The 21,267-nt window shown below is 47.2% G+C and overlaps 1 protein-coding gene across 1 annotated transcript; it reads left to right on the top strand.

Annotated features, from left to right (window-relative positions):
• Positions 1 to 8,373: 8,373 nt before the first annotated feature.
• HSPB6 (heat shock protein family B (small) member 6) lies at positions 8,374 to 12,764 on the top strand. Its single transcript, XM_033158082.1, has 3 exons — positions 8,374 to 8,598; positions 11,021 to 11,143; positions 12,148 to 12,764. The coding sequence occupies exons 1-3, from the start codon at positions 8,374 to 8,376 to the stop codon at positions 12,343 to 12,345; spliced, it is 546 nt and encodes a 181-aa protein (XP_033013973.1). The 3' UTR covers positions 12,346 to 12,764.
• The last annotated feature ends 8,503 nt before the right edge of the window (positions 12,765 to 21,267 follow it).

The raw sequence follows: 21,267 nt of genomic DNA on the forward strand, positions 1-21,267 counted from the left end.
CGGAGCAGGGAGGGGCAGGCTTCCTTCCAGCCATGAACTCATTGCAGGTGTCCCCAGCCTTTTTTTGGGGGGGGGGTCCGGGAGGGTACATTTAAAAAATCCAAGCAGAAACTTGCGGGCATCACAAAAGAACCATTTCACAAAAGGAAAATAGGCGGAATTTTGTACCCACTGCCTCACATCAAGGACAACACAGACATTAAATTTTTTCCAAACCAAGGAGTGAAGAGAAGGTTATGGGATGCCAACGGAGATGTCAGAAGGCCCGTATGTGCAACTTTGGGGACCTAAAGCTCACTGAATGTTAATTACAACCAGTCTCCCAGAATGGCTTCTGCCTTGTTATTTTTTTAAGTACTCGTTTTTCTAGGTGGAGGTAAACCTTTGGAAGCAATGCTGCAGAAGCTCTGGAGGACACATGGTTGTGCCTAGGACAGGCGTGGGGAACCTTTGTTCCTCCAGAGGTTGCTGAACTGCAGCTCCCATCGTCCATGGATGCTGTCCATGCTGCCTGGGGTTGATAGGAGTCATAGGTCAGCAACATCTGGAAGGCCAAAAGTTTGATTTTTTTTTTGTTTCCGATATTTATATACCAACTGACGACAAAAGTCCCATGGGCAGACTTAAGTTAAAACCTTAAAACGTCAAGTGCAATAGGAAATGAAAATCTAACAGAATAAAAGCAGCAATAGAGAATGGCATCCAGTACAACAAAAAGAAAACGCAGTAAAAAAAAATATTTACGACTGACAATGCTTTCATCTAGGCAGACCTCCCTGGGGGGGCCAACACTTGCAGCCAACATAATTTGTTTCCTTTTGTCCTGAATTCATACGTGACACAACTGGCAGCAGTCTGTGAAGAGCAGCAGTTGAGCCAAGTGATTTATGAGGTAGGAGTCCCAGCTGTTGGAACAAGTCTTTCATCCTCACCTTGCAGTGCTAGGGTTGGGCTCTGAGGTGCTACAGATGTTGCCACTTTTCATTTCTCTTTCCATGACTGGTGAACATCGGCGGGCGAAGCTTTTCCAGGTATTAGAGATGAAGTAATTCGTTTTTTTAAAAAAAGAAGTATTCTAGATATTACCTGTTGAATGTCATTTGGCTGATAAGGCCATTGGGGTGGAACCAAGCTAAGTTATCTGAACAAGTCCCACTGAAAATCCAACCCATTGACTACAAAATATAAACCAGCAGCAAGCTGCACTATGGCCAACTTGTTTGTTTGTTTCTTTCTCTTCTTTCCATTTCTTTTTCCCCCTCCTTTTTTGTTATTATCATTGCTACTCTTTTTATTTTTCTTGGTTCCACCTGCTTTGTTATCTTTGGAGCTTCTGGCATAAATATACCAACTATCAGGTGTGGCTAATGCACGCCCACGGAGGCTGCACATCTGCCCCAGCCAGAGAAGTTTGTCGTTAAAAGTGGAGCGGAGATGCCACCCAAGGTGGGTGCAAATGAATGGAGCTATCTCGTCTGACCTGAACTGGCAGCCTCTCTAGCATTTCACCTCCTTTGCCTTCTTCATCTGATTGCCGGAGCTCCTCGCCCCTGTCTCCTTTTTTCCATTCCTTCCTCGAAGCCTGCTCAGGGCTGCTTTGCCATTGAAGGCTGTACATGCACAAAAGCACATTTCACCTTGGATTTAATTTACCTCCCTTTGACAAACCAATTGCTAATTCAGATTGGAACCAGCGCTTGATGGAGCAAACATACTGTTCTTGCATCTGTATGTGAAACAGTAATGTACTACTTGGCCATGAAGTTTGTGTCCCAGGTATTTGAACCCTGGTCTCCTGGGTCCTAGACCCAACAGATGTGGGATGGAAGTAGGTGGAGTTTGTCTATGTTCACCTCTCTTTATTGGGAAGCAATTCCTGCTGTTTGAGGAGCTGGGATTTGGAAGTCATTTCAGTTCATCTCATTACCATTACATACCAACAGCTATCTATCTATATAAAATATCTATCTGCTGCATATACAACATACATTTAAAGCACGTGGCATTTTTAAATTTCGTTTATAGCCCACCTTTCTCTCTCTAGGATCTCAAGGTGGCAAATGTGCATTGTTCTCCCCCTCCTTGCTTAATTCCCACAACAGGCCTGTGAGGTAGGTTAGGCTGAGAGCCCCAAGGTCACCCACGAGCTACGTGGCCGAATGGGGATTCAAACCCTGGTCTCCCAGGTCCTAGTCCAGCACTTTAACCACTACACCACTTTGGCTCTGCCTCAGTCCTTGCCTTGCCAAATGCAAGGTGGTTCTTTAGAAAAAGAGATCCAGAGGCAATACAAAACACAAATGAGTGAGAAAATTTTAAGAATTTATTCTAAACAGCAAGCAATATATACATACCAAGCAAGCACTTCAGTCTGCCACTTGGAAGCCCTCAAGAAGTAGCAAAGTGACTCCCTCAGGTAGCCTGAGCTTGCATGGCCCCATGGCCATCAGTCCGTGCACGAGCTTCTCTGAAATCTGCCCACAATAATCTGATTTATAGATAGCTAACCTGTTAGCCTGTGACTTGCCTGACTGGCCACATGCTACTAGCTACATGCAGATTATTCCTTAGCCACTTCTCCCAATGCCTCACTTTCTTCAAACTATGTCCAACATCAAAAGAAGGTATCCAGCAATATCACTTCCTCCCAACAGATTAGGACTAGGAAATTAAAGGCTGTTCTCAGCCATCATAGAGCTTAACAAAAGATAGGGGAAAGGAAGGAACGGGGCAGGAAGAGGGAAACTGAGTTAGATCACTCGAAATACAAATATATTCCGAAGAGATTGCCCATACAGTCCTTTATCTACATAACATAAGACGTGTCAACCTGGATCAGACCAAGAATTCATCAAGAACCCTGGTTGGGGACCTCAAACCCAGGGCCACATGTAGCATTCCAGACCTCTCTATATCTGGTCCTTGAGACTCTCAGCAGGCCTTGCATCAGCCCACCAGCCCTGCTTTTCATCCTCCTAGCATGTTTTTGTCTAGGCTGGAATGTGCTTTTAAAGCCGGATAATGCCTCTTGCTTGTTTGGATACAGGATAGAGTAGTGCATGAGCATGTGGAAAGTAGCCTGCTGAACAAAGGTAGAAATTACCAGTACATTCCTTGCTCTGGCTCCACCTACCCCTGGCACCTAACCTTCCATCCCTGAAGGTAATACAGACCTTGGAATAAAAAGGATTCCAGCTGGTAGTTGGGGCTATACTGCCTCTGCATCTGGAGGCTCCATTTGCATGTTACGTCTAATACTGCACCCCCATAAAGGTAAAGCTGCCCACACTCCATAAATTTGCCTGATCCCATTTGAAAGCTGCAGCCATCACTGAATCTTGCAGCAGCAATTTGCATCAATTAATGACATTACGTTTCAACGTTTAGGGGACTGCCAAAGGAGAAAGCCCAGAGAGGTTTGGCGTCTGTTTTCCTAGCAGCGGCAGGAAAATGACTCCCCACCCACCCGCCCCCTCCACTACCACCAACCTTTCTGGATTTTAACCCCCTTGGCTGGTCTGTGCTGCTTTTATGATTATCTGGCTTTTAGCTTATTTTACTGCTTTGTTCTGATGCTTTTAAGTATTCTTTTTGCAAACTACCATGAGAACAAGATTCAAGAGTAGCATAAAAACATAGTATTTTATTATTCTTTTTTAAATGTGAGAAATGGGCTGGCAGTAGAGAGAAAATCCTGCTTTTTTTTTCCTTCAGGGAAGGGAGAAGTCTTGTTGAGGTTATACCTGGAACGGCAACACACCTGTTATCCAAAAGAGTTGAGAGCTGCATTCCAGCCTTTTGATGTAATCCAGAAGACGCTTTGGAACAGCCCACACCCTTTCCCAAACTAAATAGCCTGACTATAAGCTACCCTATTCTTCTGAATGCTTAGATCCCACTGGAGCACCACTGATCTCATGGGGTGATTGCCACACCTAACCCCAGAGGCACCTGAACAAGCAGTCGGACTCCTTGCGGAAAATTGTGCTGAGGCTCTTTTTAAAACCCTTTGAGAATATGTGCGTGGCAAGGTTCTGACTGATGGAAGAAGCACACGAGCTTTGTGAGCAAGGAGGTTGCAATATGGCATTATCTAAAAGCGTGTGGCCTAGTGGTTAGAGCATTGGACTAGGGAGACAAGAGTTTGAATCTCCACTCACCCACAAGGTCCCTGGGTGGCCAGTCACGTGTCTCTGCACTTAACCTGCCTCACAGGGTTGCTGTGAGGATAAAATGGAGAAGAAGGGGAACCCTGTGTCACCCTGAGCTCCTTGGAGGAGAGATGGGATATTCATATGATAATAAGCTGCTTCAAAGCTATTTGTTTTATAAATAAATCATTTTAATGCATTTTTCTTAAAACAAAATAGAAAATTCCCTACAAACTGGAAACAACTCTGCACATTTAAAAAATATTATTTTTATGGTCAGGCCCCCCCTATTCCAATATTCTGGGTTTCAAAATGCATTATAGCCTCGTAAAATTGGGTGGGGGAAGAGTCTCTGTCCTCAAGTAGAATCAATTAAGTAACCCAGCTACCGAAATCAATAAGTGCTAGCCTAAAGGTAAGGTAAAGGTAAAGGGACCCCTAACCATTAGGTCCAGTTGTGTCCGACTCTGGGGTTGCGGTGCTCATCTCGCATTACTGGCCGAAGGAGCCGGCGTACAGCTTCCGGAGCCCCAGTCCTGAAAGGAGTAACTCCCCAGCCACCTTAGGCCCTACAATGGACAGAAGAGGACCTCTGCCTGCTGCCCACTTGGTATTTATTCATGACAGGGCCAACTCGGTGGTGGTTTCCCATTTGTGGAATGGCCTCCCTGGAGCAGTGAATCCGTCTACCAATCTGTATTGGCTTTCAGGAGAAATTTACGGACACTCCTGTTTACGCAGAACTTTGATTATCAGCTATTGCAGTATCTATCCGCTACTGCAATCGCTTTTAGATTTTTTTAAAAATAGTTTTTAAAATGCTTTAATTACGTGTGCAACTTTATGTTTATAATGTGTTGTATTACTATTCTGAGATTGAGCTCCTTTGGGAGGAAGGGTGGGGTACAAGTTGAGTAATAAATTAGTGATGTTTGTCCCCCTCCCAAAAATATGCAGAGAGAAAGTACATTCCAGTGTTAGGACATCGCCTCCCCCCCCCCCCCGCTTCTTCATTGAACATAGTTCATAGTGCACATTTTTATCATCTCCTTGGGCTAGGGGAAAAATATCCCCTCCCCTTTAACATATTCCCTGCTCTTGCAGCTTCTCAACTCTAAATTATCTTCTCCCCAGGCTGCTTTTTCACTTAAAAGAATTGTGTTGGGGCTTCACAGCTGCATTCATTTGCAGGTAATGTATAATTAGCCCCTTCTTAATAAATATACTTAAGGTCAGGGGCACATCCTAAGGATTTCAATAAGAATGTTTTAAGTATACACTGACAATTCTCCCAGTTGAAACTGAGAGGAGCTAACAGTGCCAGAAGATTGGAACATTTGTGCTCATTGTACCACAGATGTTAATTTTGCAAAGTACTTTTCAGGGGAACAAAACAGCTTTACTAGTCTCACATCAATTAGCCTAATAAAGGCCTTGAGGAGGAAGTTGGGCTGCTATCCCTTCTGCTTCAAAGGCGATTAGGCATTTGAAAGGTGTGTCTCCCAAACCCAATCCCACGGCTTGCTATAGGAGGCTGCACTGTATGTTCAGCAAGAAAAGTGTGCTTGTGGTGGGGAGAGATGACAGCTGTATGTAAACTGCGAAGTGTTTACAAGATAGAAGTGCATTAGAATGCCATTTAGTGTATCTTTCAGCTGGTTGCTACACTTGTGGACCAAACACCATGGAGAGAAGTTCCAGCAAGTCAGAAGGCAGTAATGCTTCTGAATATCAGTTGCCAGAAACCATAAGAGAGTGCTTGTGTGCAAAGGTCTTGCTTGCGGGTTCCCCATAGGCGTCTGGCTGGCCGCTGTGATAATAGGATGCTGGACTCGATGGGCCAGTGGCCTGATCCTGCAGGCTTGTTTTATATTACAGTGTTTTCCAACCAAGATAATTATTGCATTCACTTGTGAGTCAAGTGTTGACCAGTTGTGTGGTCTACATGTCAAGATCCCAAGCTGCATATTGAAAAAGCTGAACCACAAGACTCTTGTTTGTGAAAGCCTCAAAATCTTGTTCCTCTATAAGATAGCGTCCCTTCTTTCCAACTACCTTTGCTTATAAAGGAGCGAAATTTGCTGTGTTAGTTCTCACCCAGAGATTTGGATTAGAGGTGCGAAATATTTCGCAAAATGGTGACTCGAGGGAAATACCTGTACTGTCAAGAAACTACAGGACTTCTGCAGTAGGTGGAGGTGTGAATCAGTCCCTTTAGCATGCTATGTCCCATTAAATCAAAGTGGGGTGATTTGTGACCCTCCAGGTACTGCTGGACTCCAACTCCCATTAGCCCAGCCAGCTTGGCCAATGAGACAGGGATTATGGGGTTGTAGTCAGATAACACCCGGAGGCAGACAGGTCCTGCAGGAAATGAATGAGTTAAGCATGTTTACATCTTTTGGAGCAGACCTCCTGGGCTTCCTGTATCCCTTCCCCAGTTGGCATTCTGGATTGTCCTGCTTTGTGAAGGAAACCCCCCCAGGTCCTTTGCAAGCGGTGCTACGTAAAGGGAGAAGCTGCTGAAGCATGCTGGGTATGTGCTGTCTCTTCCGTCAATCCATCACCTGGTTCTTGCAGGGTTGGTCCAGTGAGCTCAGGGTTCTGCCTTGGGCTGAGGAAGGGCAAGCAAGTATCTACATGTTGCCAAGCGCAACAGGGATGCTTCCACTTGCACTGAAAGGCAGCACGAGCATTTTAAATAAATTAAAATAATGCTTTGTGAACATTTCCAAACTCCTTTATTAGGCCATGTCACTGGCACACACCATATATTTAAAGTGCATGCCCCCCCCCCTCCCCAAGGCTCCCGGGAGCTGTAGAGCTGCCATTCCCACCAACACCCTTAACAAATTACAGTTCCCAGGATTGTATCAGGCTAAAAGGCAAAGCCAGCAGGAAGGAAAGGAAACAAGCGAATGTTGGTTGCAGGAAATGGTATTAGGGGCATAAAAGTGGAGAGTGGTGGTGTTTTTTGTAAAGATATTTTGTTGTTGTTGTTTAGTCGTCCAGTCGTGTCCGACTCTTTGTGACCCCATGGACCAGAGCACGCCAGGCACTCCTGTCTTCAAATATATTTTATTGCATTTTATAATACATACAAAAAACCAGAAGAACTGATGACAGCAGATGAAAAAAACTATCAGCACATAGAATATGAACATTTACTTCTGTGGCTTAAGTAACAAAGTCCAATTCATGAAAGAAAAAAAGAAAAGTTGTCTTCACAGTTAAGAAACAACAACACCCAGAGAATACTAGTGTTATTTGGCTGTCACGTGAAGTGCAGATTTGGCAGGCTTGTGTCCATGTTTGTCTTCAAAATGAAGGTTGTCATGCCTATGCGATAAAGGAATGAATGCCAAATGATACAAAAAATGTCTGGATTTGTGGAAATCTCAAATTATAGCGTACTTTCTCCCATGGTAGTTTTATTCCACTGCGAGTGGAGTGGTGAAAGCGGGGACCGACGACCCTATGCCATATATCTCTTCTCTGAATTTTTGGTGGGGAGGGTTCCTAACTATCATCCGATGTAAACACCACAAACCTCAAGAGTGCTCACTTTACATTCCGAAACAAATCTTTAAAAGATGTTAATGCGCGCGCTCTTTCAAAGGGAAACAAGGACTCGCATTTCTTCCCTCGGTGTATTTTCGGCTCACCATCGTAGCGTCTGAAATGGGGGCGGGGGCGGGCGGGGCAGCACTGACCGACGGGAAGAAAAACGATGTGCTTCCCCCCCCCCCCCATATCTAACCTCCTGTCCCCAATTCAGACGTTACCGTGATACTGCCCTCCCAACTTTGAGTGCCGCACAGGGCTATCGTTCAACGTTAGAACGGGCTGGATCGGAGCTCAAAGCCGGGGAAACGCCGAGAACCTTCCCGGCTCCCTCCTTTCCAGAATAGAATCAGGATGACACGGAAGATCCAGGCACACCTTTTCCCGCTGCGCCCGGGGGACGTCGGTTCCCACGTGAGCCTCGAGGCTAGGCGATCGCCAGGCCCCTCCCCCTTCCCCGTGGCCCCGCCCCCCGGCGCTTCGCGGGGCTTCCCGCTCCATCCCGAAGGCTCTTCTGCGTTCCAGCGGCTTCCAGGGGGCGGAGCCGGCCGGATATAAAAGGCGCCGCGGCGGGCCGGGCTCGGCGTGTGTGCGCCCCTCGCCGTGGTCTCTGTTTTGCACTTCTCCGGCTGCTCGCCCGCCTTCGCCTCTCTACGCCATGGACATCGCCATCCACCACCCCTGGATGCGGCGGCCCATGGGCTTCGGTTCGGCCTTCCCGTCGCTCTTCCCGCCGCGTCTTTTCGACCAGAGGTTCGGCGAAGGGCTCTTCGAGAGCGACTTGTTCCCGGCAACGTTCAGCCCCTATTACATGCGCACGCCGAGCCTGCAGATGCCTGCGATGCCGCAGATGCCGGCGATGCCGGACACGGGGCTTTCGGAGGTAGGTGTGCCTTGCGTTAAGTTTTGAACGCATCTGGGGCTTTTGTGCGGAATTGCACCAGAAAAGAAAAAGGATCCCGGGGAAAGTAACTTTTCTAATCCACCCCCCCCCCCCGCAATATGCTTTTTTGGCCGAGCAACAGCGGAGCAGGTCCCGCGCCCAACCGAATGTGACGTTTTCTGCGGGGAAACGTTCTACGGACTCGAAAGTAGCGCTGCTGCTGCTGCCGCCAATTGCTCAAGGTGCGAGCTTGAAAGAGGAAAGGGTGCCAAGGGGCTGGCAGGCTGTGCTTGCCTATTATGGTAACATTCTTAAGCATCCCCAACTGGCCCTATGGGGGAAGCAGGGGGGGAGACAATGCCAGCTGGGTTGTCTTGCCCTGCAGGGAAGGGGCTGGCATGCAGGACTCCTGCCTCCCAATCCGCCCCCCCGCCCTCCGGACTCTTGCTATACAGAAGACGCACTGTCTTGCTGGCTCTCTGCCCACAGCTGCCTGGAGTTACTTACCATCATGGGGGCATAAGAGCTGGCCTTGCCCCAGATCAGATTTTTTGTCTGTCTAGCCCAGCACCGCCTGCTCTGACTGGCAGTGGCTCTCCAGGGTCCCTGGGGAGATAATTTCCCCATGTTGCCGGATAGCTAATCCCAAACTGGAGGAGTTGGGAACTGAACTTTGGACCTCCTCCATCAGCACCACAGATAGTTGTTGCCTATATTAGAGATGCTTCCTCTCTCAGTCGGACATTGGCTGTTGTTCCTGCTGTCCACACTGGTGGAGAATCCAAAGAATTTCGCCCACCCCCAACTTGTCCCTTCTGCTTGCGGTTAGAACGGGAGGTGCCGGGGGTTGAACCAGGGTCCTTCTCTGCATGCAATGGAGCCGTAGTCATCAGCTCCATAAATAATAATGACTAAATAATATGTAACTGGATCTGGGAAACGAGGGGTGCTTTTATAAGGGCTGTGGCATTAAGACCCAACTGCTGGAATTCATCCTTGGGGAGATTTCAGCGCAGCCTTGCGCTGCTGCTGCCACTTAACTCCCCGTGCATGACTGGCATACTTTGGCTTTTTTTGTCTTGCGCCTGCTTTTTCCAATGTGCTTCATCACACCCCTTGGCAGGGAGATTGCTCCTGTGTTCTTGGCCTGTATTCTTGGCCCACTGGCTCTAAATATACAGCGATCCTACCTAGAAGAGCTGCGTGTTGTTGACCCTGAGGGATAGCTCAGTCGGTAGTGCCTGAGACTCTTCAATCTTGGGTTTTAGTCCCACATTGGGCAAAAGATTCTTGCATTGCAGGGACTTGTACTGGATAGCCCTCGTGGCCCCTTCCACCTCTACAATTTTATGATATTCTTAGCTAGCTACAAAAGGGTGTAAAATACAGAGCATTCTCGCCCATGTCATAAAGGGTTGTGTTTAGCCTGGAGGGGTTGTTGGCATGTTGGTTTCTGTAACTGCTACCCAGTGCTCATAAAGTGGCTTCATGGTGGCTCTCTAACTTACTATTTAACATTTATTAAAGTGGCTAATTTCTTTCCTAAACACTGTGCATATATTACAAGATAATAACGGAGGGAGGGAACTTTTGTCTGCCAAATGACACTGGTCCCTTCTGGACAACCTTTTGTGTTGGTGGGTGAGGCCAGAGCCGAGAATGAGCAGAGCAGCGAATGTGAATTCTGCCTGATGCAGTCAGCTAGTCTCCACACACCCTGTTTGGTCCTCCATCCAGACAAACGAGAAGTCTTAGCAGAATTCAATGACATATTCCACCCAGGCAGAAACCCTCAAAGAGGGTGTGGTCTCGGAAGAAGGCTGTGATCTGAGGAGAGTCTTGGGGGGGGGGGCAGGTGCAGACCTGGAGGGCAGCATTTGGCCCCTGGGCTGGGCATCTGATCCCTAGATTGAGACAGTTGCTGCTCACAGTCTGGTATGGCATGATATAAAAGGAAGAAGGAATGGTGAGGGAAGAGGAAAGCAAGTGCTGCGCCTTCACATGTATAGTGAGGTGGCTGTCCAAACCCTTTGGCTACATATCTTACTAGAGCACTTACTTTCTCCCCCAGGCCTTTGATTGACTGCGGTGGTGTTTGCTATTAGTTGTGCTTCTGTTATTGGGCATGTTTCCTCCCCGCTGTAGACGTGTTTTTATCATAACGTACTTGTGCTTATTGTGCTCTCAGTATCTATTGTTTGGGAGACTTTGTTCAGCGGGCAACTAACAAGTTCAATGAGTTACAATCATCCTTGCTAAATATGCCCAGGGGTGTTAGTGCCTAACCTGTGGCTTGTTGAAGAAAGCAGTAAAAGGGTGTTGACTGGTCCACAACAGCACCCCTGTGGGCAGGGGCAGCTGGCCTGCAGAAGATGCTGTCTGTTGAATCCAGTTTTTACTTTGTTTTCCCCCTTCCACCCAGATGAAGATGGACAAAGACAAGTTCTCTGTGTTGTTGGATGTGAAGCATTTTTCACCTGAAGAGATGAGCGTGAAGGTGATTGGGGACTACATCGAAGTTCATGCCAAGCATGAGGAGCGGCCGGTATGTAGCTTCATGGGTTTTTTGTGGGGTGGCCCTGATCTAAAAGCTCCCCATGGTAGTCCTAGGCCAGTGTTCTTCAACCTTGGGAGTTGGTCGTTCAGCAAAATCTGGGGACCTGCCATCCTTGAGCTGCCATCAACTAAGCTGCCTGGGAATGATGGGGGTTGTGCTTCAGCAACTTCTGAGGACCCGAGGTTGAACAACACTGGGCATATCCAAAAGCACGAAGGTAAAGCTGCCACCCTAAGTCAACCCCGGAAGCAAATCCTATTGAACTCTGGAGTCCTCTTAGTCTGTACGCAGGGATTTGGAAACCTCAGTAGCTGGAACTGCCCGGAGAAACATCTGCTGCTGCACCACCAGTGTCCAGGGCAGAATCCGTGGCCCTCCAGAGGTTGTTGGAATCGCAACTTGCATTGGTCCCAACCAACAGGGTTTATGGCCAGCAGTGCAGGGAATTGTAGTTCAGCAACATCTGGAGGGGCCACAGATCCCGCCCCCCCCCGCAAGCCCTGCCTGAAATGTGCGAAAACTACATGCATCAGTAAATAAGACATGTGTTGCCGCCTGAACTTCCTGTTTGAGTTGCCTTGGGGCAGGCAAGATAAAGCGACTAACCAATTTAATAAATAAAATAATTAAGAAGTAACATTGGAACTCCCTGCCTATTGATATCCAGCAGGCACCTTCACTACACTCCTTTTCAGTGCCTGCTAAAAAACATTCCTGTTGAGACAAGCTTGCCCAGATATTCACTGAGGTGATTTTAATGTTTTAGTATTTCATCTCTTGTTTGCCCTTCCTAGAAGTAGGGTTTTAAACTTTTACTTGATGTTAATGGTTTATCTTCCATAAACTGCTTTGACCTTTTTCCCTTTTAAACAATCAATCGGTGTATAAATTTTGTGAAATAAATATATAAATTTCCTGGCTTCTCGGTGAGAGTGCTGGTTTCTGGACCCCCTTTAGTCACTTGCCTGTTTTTGCGTCTCCGCTCTTTCTAGGATGAGCATGGCTACATCTCCCGGGAGTTCCACCGCCGCTACATGATCCCCAAGGGGGTTGACCCGGCAGCCATCACCTCGGCCTTGTCTCCTGACGGGGTGCTATCCATCACGGCACCGACTACCCAGGCTCTTCCCGGAGTGGAGCGCAGCATCCCCATCAGCCGCCAGGAAAAGCCTGCCGTCACCGGAAAGTAATAGAGTAGCAGCCTAGCTTGGCTTTTTGCTCTTGGTTGTTACCAGAAGCCAGCAAGCATCTCAGGCCTACTCTCCCCTCGCTAGTAGCTGCAAGGGCTGCTCACTCTTCACAGAAGTGACATTCCCCTCTGCCCGCTCCCTGCTGAAGTTCTGGCAGCAGAGACTATATATTGCCTCTAGGGTGGTGATCCTTTAGTGCAATTTCCCTACACTTCAGTAGGACCTTCCTGGAGTAGAGATTGGGCCCTTTCTTCTGGCTAGGAGTACCCTTCTGTTGCAGGCTTACTCTGTGCACCACTGTTTATGCAAAACTCCTTGCTTTGTATAAATACAGATGCCACTTATCTTGGGTACATGTACTTGCTTAAAAAACAAATGTCACATTGATACTTGCTAATAAACGTGATGTTTCTGCCTTCTAAGTGTGTGATTACATCTGTACATGGGAGGGCAATGAACCTTAAGGCGGCACCAGCAGGGAAGGTGGGTGGTAGCAAGTTCCCACATCACTGACCATGGCATTGACCGCTGTATTCCAGGTTAGCGCATAAGAGCCCAGCAAGATCAGGCCTATCCAGCAGCATATTCCTTGAAGTGGACATCTTGGAAGTGAAGTAGCAAGACATGGGCATAAGCGCCCTTTCCCTAGCAATCCATAAAACACTCTAAAAAGGGATAGTTATTTTGCAGAATCCATGCTGATTCTTCTCTAGCAAAGCTTGTTCTTCTATTTTCTCGATGCTTTCCACCAGTTTTCCCAGGACAGATGTCAAGCTTAGCTGGTCTGCAACAGCCCAAATCCCAATATATTTCCCAAATACTTAATCTTACACTAGCCACTTTCCACTCTTCTGGTACAAAGGCTGATTTTTAGAGACAAGCTGCATGTTCTTGTTAGATCAGCAGTTTTGCATTTGATTTCTCTTAAGAATGCTCTGAGGGCTGTCATCTGGACCCGATGACTTCTTTTGAATTGGTTGAGGACACCATCATTGTGTGATGCCAATATTTGCAGTAGAACCTGGCAAGAGGGTTTGGTTGTTAAACCCCTGGGAATTGTAGCTCTGTGAGGGGAATAGGAGTCTCCCAGCCACTCTCAGCACCCTTAGCAAACTGCCCTTCCTAGAATTCTTTGGGGGAAGCTATGATTATTCAAAGTGAAAAGCGCAGATGGGGCACTAACTTAGACCCATTAATTTGAGTGGGTCTACTCTCAGCAGAGCTTATCTCACACTCTGGCTTATGTAGCACCATGAAGCTGTGTTTTGTACAGTTGCAGCCATGTGAACCTGAAGCTTAACAGACTCATTTCAATTACCGGTACCCCTCAATGCCCAGAACAATGGTCTATTGCCTGGGTCCTATTTGCCATTCAAGCTTCTGATTTTAAAATGGTAATTACAAAATGGCTTTGCCTGCAGTGTTTGAGATGCGTGAATCCTTGCACATTTCCAGATGTCTCCGCATGTATAGGCAAGTAGCAAACATGCTTAAAATGTACCGTGTCTTAACATCTGTGGGCACTGAAGTCATGGCAGAGACACGCAATACGCATTCCACAAATGACGGAAACTTGGTGAACTGCCTAATCCATTGTTTTAATGGATTAAATATATTTATTTTTGCAGAGGAGTCTTTCGCAGCAAAACAGTCTTGTCAGCTTGCAAGTCTTAACAAATTGGTTATGGGAAATTCAGCCAGATGGGCGGGATATAAGTAATAAATTATTATTATTATTATTACGGCAGAAGTTTTTGCAGGTGTAATAAAAAAGTAAGTTCTTAAATATATAATAAATATTCATAAATGTACCAAGCAAACACGTACATAAATATATAAACCACATGTCTGAAGCAGCACAGGAAGACACTCCTGAAACCATTTTGATGCCCAAACTGACCAAATGTTTCTCTGCAAGGAGGGAGGGGGTGAGGGAACCTTCCCATTATCTCAGGAATTAAGTGATTACCATCTCAAAAGAATGGCCAGACTACCAGGAAAAGAAATCAGATAAGGCATTACCAGATAACCTAGCAGACAGGAGATAAACAACCACTCAGATTTCTGTTGTAGACCACCTTTTCTGTGATATAGGTATGATGTATCTGGGGGAGTGGTCTTGGGCTACACTCCTCCTGTGATGTATGTATGATGTTTCTGGGGGTGGTCTTGGACTCCAGGGCGGGCAATTTAAATGTCTGTATAAGGGCAGGCACACCTTTGTTATGGGTCCTCCTCCAATCTCCTGTGTGTGAGGGGAGCACCCTGTTGCAACAGCTTTAATAAAGATCAGGCTTACTAGCTGCTTTGCTTCTCAATATTCTCTGGTTGGCCCTACCAATGGAGAACCTACAAAGGACTCTATAAGTACCCCATAAGGGAATAAGAGACAGGCTACAGTTCCAACTTCACTGGGTGCATCTGTGGAACATTCTGCTCTGGGGGCTACCTGGTTCTGTCTGTACATAACAGTCTGGATGGCTATTACAGGCACTGGGTATGACAGGATTTTGGTCTGATTCAGCAGGGATCTCCTAGGTGTGGCCTTATTTCAGCCGTGGAAATAAGTTCCCCAGAGTTACCAGGTTGCAAAATTTTACTAGTCTTTTTGCCCTTGCAGATGGGGGAACAGAATCTGCTTCAATAGCTGCCTGCTACATTTCTATGCCCTGATACTAAGGAGTGGGCTTTCCTTTCTTGCCAGTCCACTCACTTTCTGTAGTAGGCATGGAGGAGAAAAAGTGCTCCACCTCTCTTTGGCCTGCCTGCCTCTAACTCCTTGCCTCCCTGTGGCGAGTAGCCTAGTGTTTAAACAACCTAGCACGGCACCCTTAGACTAGCATCTGTTACTTTGCTTAATTTGGACTGACTTTGCCATGACGGTAAAGAAGACAGTGCCTTGAAGCTCCAGTCTCTGCAGGTGGAGGGAATCTCTTTCTTATCCCAAGGGCCACATTAACCTTCTGGGTGCCATATTGTCATTCTTTTCTTTAGAGGGACTTTACAACAGGGAAGACGCCTGCAACCTCCAGATAAAGCTCTGCAGCATTGGCCCAAGTTTCTATGTTAATGCTGCAAAGGATGGTATTTTGTTTAACTCTGCTAAACTAGACGCTAATCTTTGTTGGCGGAAGAGGAAGTGTTGTACATTTTCCCAAGCAACCAGAGGAGGAAACACAAGACTCCATGCACTTCCTACGACCAATATATAATCGCTTGGTTCAACTAGGCTAGCTTTCTGCACATAATGCCAGTAAGTGAGCAAATCTAGATGCGAAGGTGGGCAGAAAAGTGAAAATAAAATTTAACTGTATAGAAGGCTAGCTTCTATACACATGCTCTCATGCCCACATGGCCCTCCAAGTTTTTTCCAGGGACAGTTCCTGGATTTACAGAAGCTGTCCCGGTTTCTGATTTGATCCCAGAATGTCCCACTTTCCTTGGGACGTCCCTATTTTCATCAGAGAAATGTTGGAGGGTATGGAGTTATGCGACCCCTGAGCCAAGGAAATAAGTAGCTATACAACCTTTAGAAGATATCTGAAGGCAGCCTTGTATAGGTTTTTTATGTTAAATGTTTTATTGTGTGTGTGTGTGTGTGTGTGTGTGTACACACACACACACACACACAGCTGCCCAGTGTGGCTGGGGCAACCCAGTCAGATAGGCTGGGTAGTATTTTATTTTACTATATTTTTATTATTGAAATGTTGGAGGGTATGCTCTACTTCTCCATCCAGGCAAGCAAGAGGTATTATCTGAGTACAAGGATGTATTCCAGCCAGGCAAGAAGGATGAGAAGCAGGCTAGTTAAGGCATGTAGCTCAGGGAAAGAGGGTGTGACTTTGTAGTGTCCCCTGGCCCAGGTACAGAGATGTGGAGGCTCAAAAACAACAGCATCTTAAAACAACAGCATCAAAGCTACCAACATGAGTCTGACCAAACTGCAGTGGAAGACAGGAGTGCCTGGCGTGCTCTGGTCCATGGGGTCACGAAGAGTCAGACACGACTAAACAACAACAACAACAAAACAACAACAACAACAGGGCTTTCTTGCCCACTAACAAAGGAGGTGGAGGTGTGGGCTGTGGCTCCGCCAAGCAAACATGACAAATCTTTCACACTTACTTGACTTTTCTTTCTAGCGCCACTGTGTCGTAAGAAACAGACTTTTTCTGCGAAGGCAGTGACCACAAAATAGGAAATAAAGAGAACAACACTTGAGCAGAGTCAAGAGTACCATTACAGCTAGTTTGGACAGAAAACCCTCTGCACCAGCGTGTAACTCCTAAAGAACGAAATAAAAAGGGACACATTCTTCAAGTTGTCAGTACTTGCCTGTGTTAAAACTTAATGAGCTTTGGATCAGAAAGCAAGTTAAAAGGGGCGGGGGGCGGGGAGCTGGCAGCCACCCAAATGTAAAACCACAAGTTTCCTCTGCTTTGCCTTTTCCAAAAGCAGAGGTTGCCAATGTGGTGCCCGCAGAGTCTCCTCTCCCCATTGAAATTAGGCTTCAAAGAAGTGTGCTATTGTAGCCAAGAGAAAATAGGTTGTAGTGTGTAGTGTGTGCTTGGCTGCAGTCTCTCTGCTTTGCAAATGTGCCTACTGGCCCAGAAAACATTGGCAACCCCTGCCCTTATTGCACTGTGATCTGCTGCATGAATACAGGGATACTTCTGCAGGGCAAGCTGGCTGTGGATTCATAGAATCCTAGATCATCCCTGCTTATGCACACAAGGTTTTTTTTCCTTTCCCCCCAGCCTCTACATATCGCCGCCTTCAAAATGCCATTCCACTTCCCCACTCCCCCGTGTAATCTGGATTTACTTTTGCTTACTGAATTTCCCACAGAAACATTAAACCCAGATTAAATGGGGGAATCTGGGGTGGTATTTTGAAGGGGGAGGTCATTTGGACACTGCACAAAATTCCGGGAGTGTTGGAGCATCTGCTTTGCATACAGAAGATCCTGGGTTCAAACCCCGGCTTCGTCAGTGAGGGCTGGGAAAGACTTACAGCCTAGAATGATGGAGAGTTGCTGCCAGTAAGAGTAGACAGTACTGAGCTGGATGGACTCCAATGGTCTGACTCAGAGGCGCTGACTTGTGCCCCAGATTGTGGGTGCCCAGTGGCACACATGCATTTGATGCGACATCATGATAACAGGTGCCTGTGGTCTGCACTTTCTGGAAGCAACAGAACAGAGTTTGCTGCCGAAAGGCTTTACCCGCTGGGTAACTTAGTGACATGTGTCTCTTTTGTTTTAATTCAAATGTATCTGTGGTTTCCTTTTTATTGTGCATTGCCTTGAAACCACAGTGCAGAAGGCGATTAATAATAATAATAATAATAATAATAATAATAATAATAATATCTCGGTAGTGGCGCCCACCCTGTGGAACGCCCTCCCATCACAGGTCAAGGAAATAAACAACTACCTGACATTCAGAAAATACCTGAAGGCAGCCCCTTTTAGGGAAGTTTTTAACGTGTGATATTTTTGTATCTGATTTCTGTTGGAAGCCGCCCAGAGTGGCTGGGGAAATCCAGCCAGATGGGCTGGGTACAAACAATAAATATTATTATTATATTAATAATAATAATATGATGGTGATGATGATGATGATGCACTAGCTACAAGGCATTGGACTGTCCCCACCGTGTAATCTTATAACTTAAGTTCCTCCCCTGGTATCCTGGTCACCTTCGCTGCTATGACACAGCAGTTCTCATGACTCTTCTCAGCAAGGCAAAGACAGAAAGATCCACAGTGGTGCATCTCAAGAGTGCATTGGCTTTGGACGTAGGAAAACGCCAGGGGAAATATTTGCTCAGTCATGGAGCCTGTTGGCTGGCTGCCTAACTTCAGAGGGTAAACTGAGAACCCCATGTAAGCTATCCCCAGCTGCTTGGAGTAAGGGTAGGGTACACAATTGTCTCATAGTCTATATATATATATCTACATGTGTGCGTGTGAGGGAGCTGGTTCAGCTTCGTCACATTCAAGAATAGGGTTAGGTCCCCACCCTCCTACCCCCGCTTAACGGCTGTATTCTAGGGTTGCCACACTTCCAGAATTTTCCAGACATTGCGGGATTCGGCTGTTGGAAACAGTGTCTGGGCGGAAATTGCTTAAACATCCGGGAAAATCTGGACATACGGCAAACCCATGTCGGAAGTGTAGATTTTGGCGGATTTCCTTAAAAATAGCTTTGAAACTTCTTTTTCTTGTTGAGATCTTGCAAAAATAGCTCAATGACTTTTGTGTCCGGATTTTCTCTTTTAGAAATACGGAAACCCTCTTGTATTCCCTTCTGGGCAACTTCCAAGAGGTCACATGGCAGTGGTGGGAGGGGGCCAGGGGGACATACTGTCCCTTTGAAACCCTGGAGAGTTAGTGCCAGTCAGGGAGCCACTGAGCTAGAATGGACCACTGATCTCTGTTTAAGGCAGTTTCCCAAGTTCCTATGGCATTAATGGACCTAAGCTAGTGATGTCCATTCACGTCTACGAGTCTACACTGGCTAATAGTGGATGCAACCCAGTATGTCTTTCCAACTTCTGTTAAGCCGATGAAACGAAGACAGCTGTGGGCTTGAGTGCGAAAGGAGTGTGAGCTCAGTTCAGTTCTGGAGACAAATTCCTAGGCCAGGTTTCCTCAACCTCAGCCCTCCTGATGTTTTTGGCCTACAACTCCCATGATCCCTAGCTAGCAGGACCAGTGGTCAGGGAATGATGGGAATTGTAGTCTCAAAACATCTGAAGGGCCGAGGTTGAGGAAGCCTGTCCTAAGCGAAAATGTGGGCCTTGTTCTTTAATCCGGACTGTATGTTGTTTGCACCTGGTTCTGGTTGGCAGACCTCGAGGTTCTAGTGAAAAACGAAATTGATCTAAGAGTTTGGATAGTTTGCCCATCCCTGATGTGCAGGAGAGCTGCAACTTGCACCCATTTAACTTGCGTGTATTCAGCTTTATGCACGTGGCAATAAAAATAATAAGGGGTGCGGGCATCTGGGAAAAAATACACTGGCAATCCCACCTGCCTTTGCACCCAAAGTGTTTTGACTGCGTGATTTTGGGTTTGTGCTCTATCCCTGGAACGTAAGTTGAGAGTCAACTGTAGTAGACAATACTACCTAGCAGAGCAAGGCTTTGGTGTGGTATGAAGTCCTTCCAAAGGAGCTGACTAGGGAAGGAGAGGGGGAACAATAGTTCTGCATAGGAAGCAGCTGTCAGGGACCATGCTGAGGAGGGCTGTACTGAGGAGGAATGGTGGGAATCTCCCCCCTCCCCCCGCTCCTGATCAGGATCCTCAATCTTCCCAGGAGCAGTGGGGCAGTATAGATTTGGAACAGTGGTTTGCAGAGGGACATAGTTCAGAAGACAGAAGTTGGGAAGAAACGGGTGGTGAACAGCTAGGAGAAGAAGAATTAACACACTCACTGCATACATCTGCCCAGCCCAAGGTCATGAGGAGCAGATCAGGTGGCAGCACAGAAAGCACAGTGGTTGCGAGATCAGGTTGCAAGACAAGGAACTGACGTGGGTGACTAGGTGGGAAGCGGGTGGGACCCTTAATTGGGAGCACCTTCATTCCGCTGTGCTCATTAGTATCTCTAAATGGTAAGAGACTCCTTTTGCTTTGTTCTGCTTATCTACTGCCAAAGGGGGCGGGGAGTAAGCAGAGTCCCTGAAGCCTGACAGCAGGCTTACGTCAGGGTGGACTGCTGCTCAGCCTAGCTCAGCATCACCTGCACTGACCGGCAGCAGCTCTCTGGTGCTTCAGTGGAGGCGTCTTTCCCACTCCTACCTGGAGATGCCGGGGAGGCCATTTGCATACATCTGCTCTTGAGACCTGCTGGTGAAGGGCAGGAAATAAATTTTAATAAAAACGTGCTCAACCACTGAGCTGCACTCCTCTCCACCAAACATCACAGCAACACAGGAAGTTGCGGTGAAGGGGAGAGTGCTCTTGCACTCGGGTCCTGCTTGCCGGCTTCCCCTTGGCATCTGGCCGGCTGCTATAAGAACAGGCTGCTAAGCTGGGTGAGCCCCGGGCCCCATTCAGCAAGGTCCTTCTTATGAGTCAGACCCCTAGCTCTCCACGCTGGCTGGCAGAGGCTGTCCAAGATTCCAGGCAAGATTTTCTCCCAGCCCTACAAGGACATGCCAGGGATTGAACCTGGGGCATCCTGCACTCAAAGCAGGTGTTCTTCCACTGCATCACAGTCCTTCGCGCCAACGGGTGCTCTCCAAATCCAGCCCATAAAAAGCCACTCTGGGGATCTCCGGCTGTGTCACACTCCACTGACTCACCGGGCCCAAATGTTGCTCTGCCTATCAAGCCTCTGGCGACCTGCCGAGCGGATTTTTGCTGCCGGCCTGCTATCACTGAGAAAAAGGGAAGGAGCTGCCAAGTCCTGGCATGGCAGCTGTGCAGGGCCATTCCTCTCCCCCCACCAGGCTCATAGAATGAAACTCAGGAGGCAATTTAGCTGGACTGTGTTCTCAGCATCCTCCTTTTCAGAATTATTAGGTCTCTAGCCCACCTTTTCTCCAATAAACTCTTCTTTCCCCTCGCAACCACGCCTATAGGTGAGCCAGGGGGTATAGGATGAAGCCAGTACTCAGGAAAAGCCAAGAGGGTAAACTCAAAGCGCAAGTCAGGACTGAAGAACAGAGGGTGCAGGTAAGTGAAGCTAGAGCTAAGGAAGATCCTTGCTGAGGCAGAAAACTCTTTATATTATTTTCTGCTTTGGGCAGCCTGTGGGTGGGGGAGCCAACGGGACAAAGGAATCAAGTTTAGGGTCTGAAGAAGCTGCCCAACCTCACACAGATTATCAACACCTCCTGACAATTCATAGCATCCTGGTTTACCTGTGGGTCCTCCTCAGCTCCAAGAAACGGATGTATACACTTATA

This window comes from Lacerta agilis, chromosome 8, assembly GCF_009819535.1.
Source record: "Lacerta agilis isolate rLacAgi1 chromosome 8, rLacAgi1.pri, whole genome shotgun sequence".
In the NCBI taxonomy this organism is placed as follows: domain Eukaryota; kingdom Metazoa; phylum Chordata; class Lepidosauria; order Squamata; family Lacertidae; genus Lacerta; species Lacerta agilis.

Bases quoted from the DNA above. Each gene is read 5' to 3' on its own strand.
- HSPB6 (XM_033158082.1), top strand. From the start codon at position 8,374: ATGGACATCGCCATCCACCACCCCTGGATGCGGCGGCCCATGGGCTTC. The intron at 8,599-11,020 runs GTAGGTGTGCCT...CCTTCCACCCAG, and splicing joins CGGACACGGGGCTTTCGGAG to ATGAAGATGGACAAAGACAA. The intron at 11,144-12,147 runs GTATGTAGCTTC...CGCTCTTTCTAG, and splicing joins CCAAGCATGAGGAGCGGCCG to GATGAGCATGGCTACATCTC.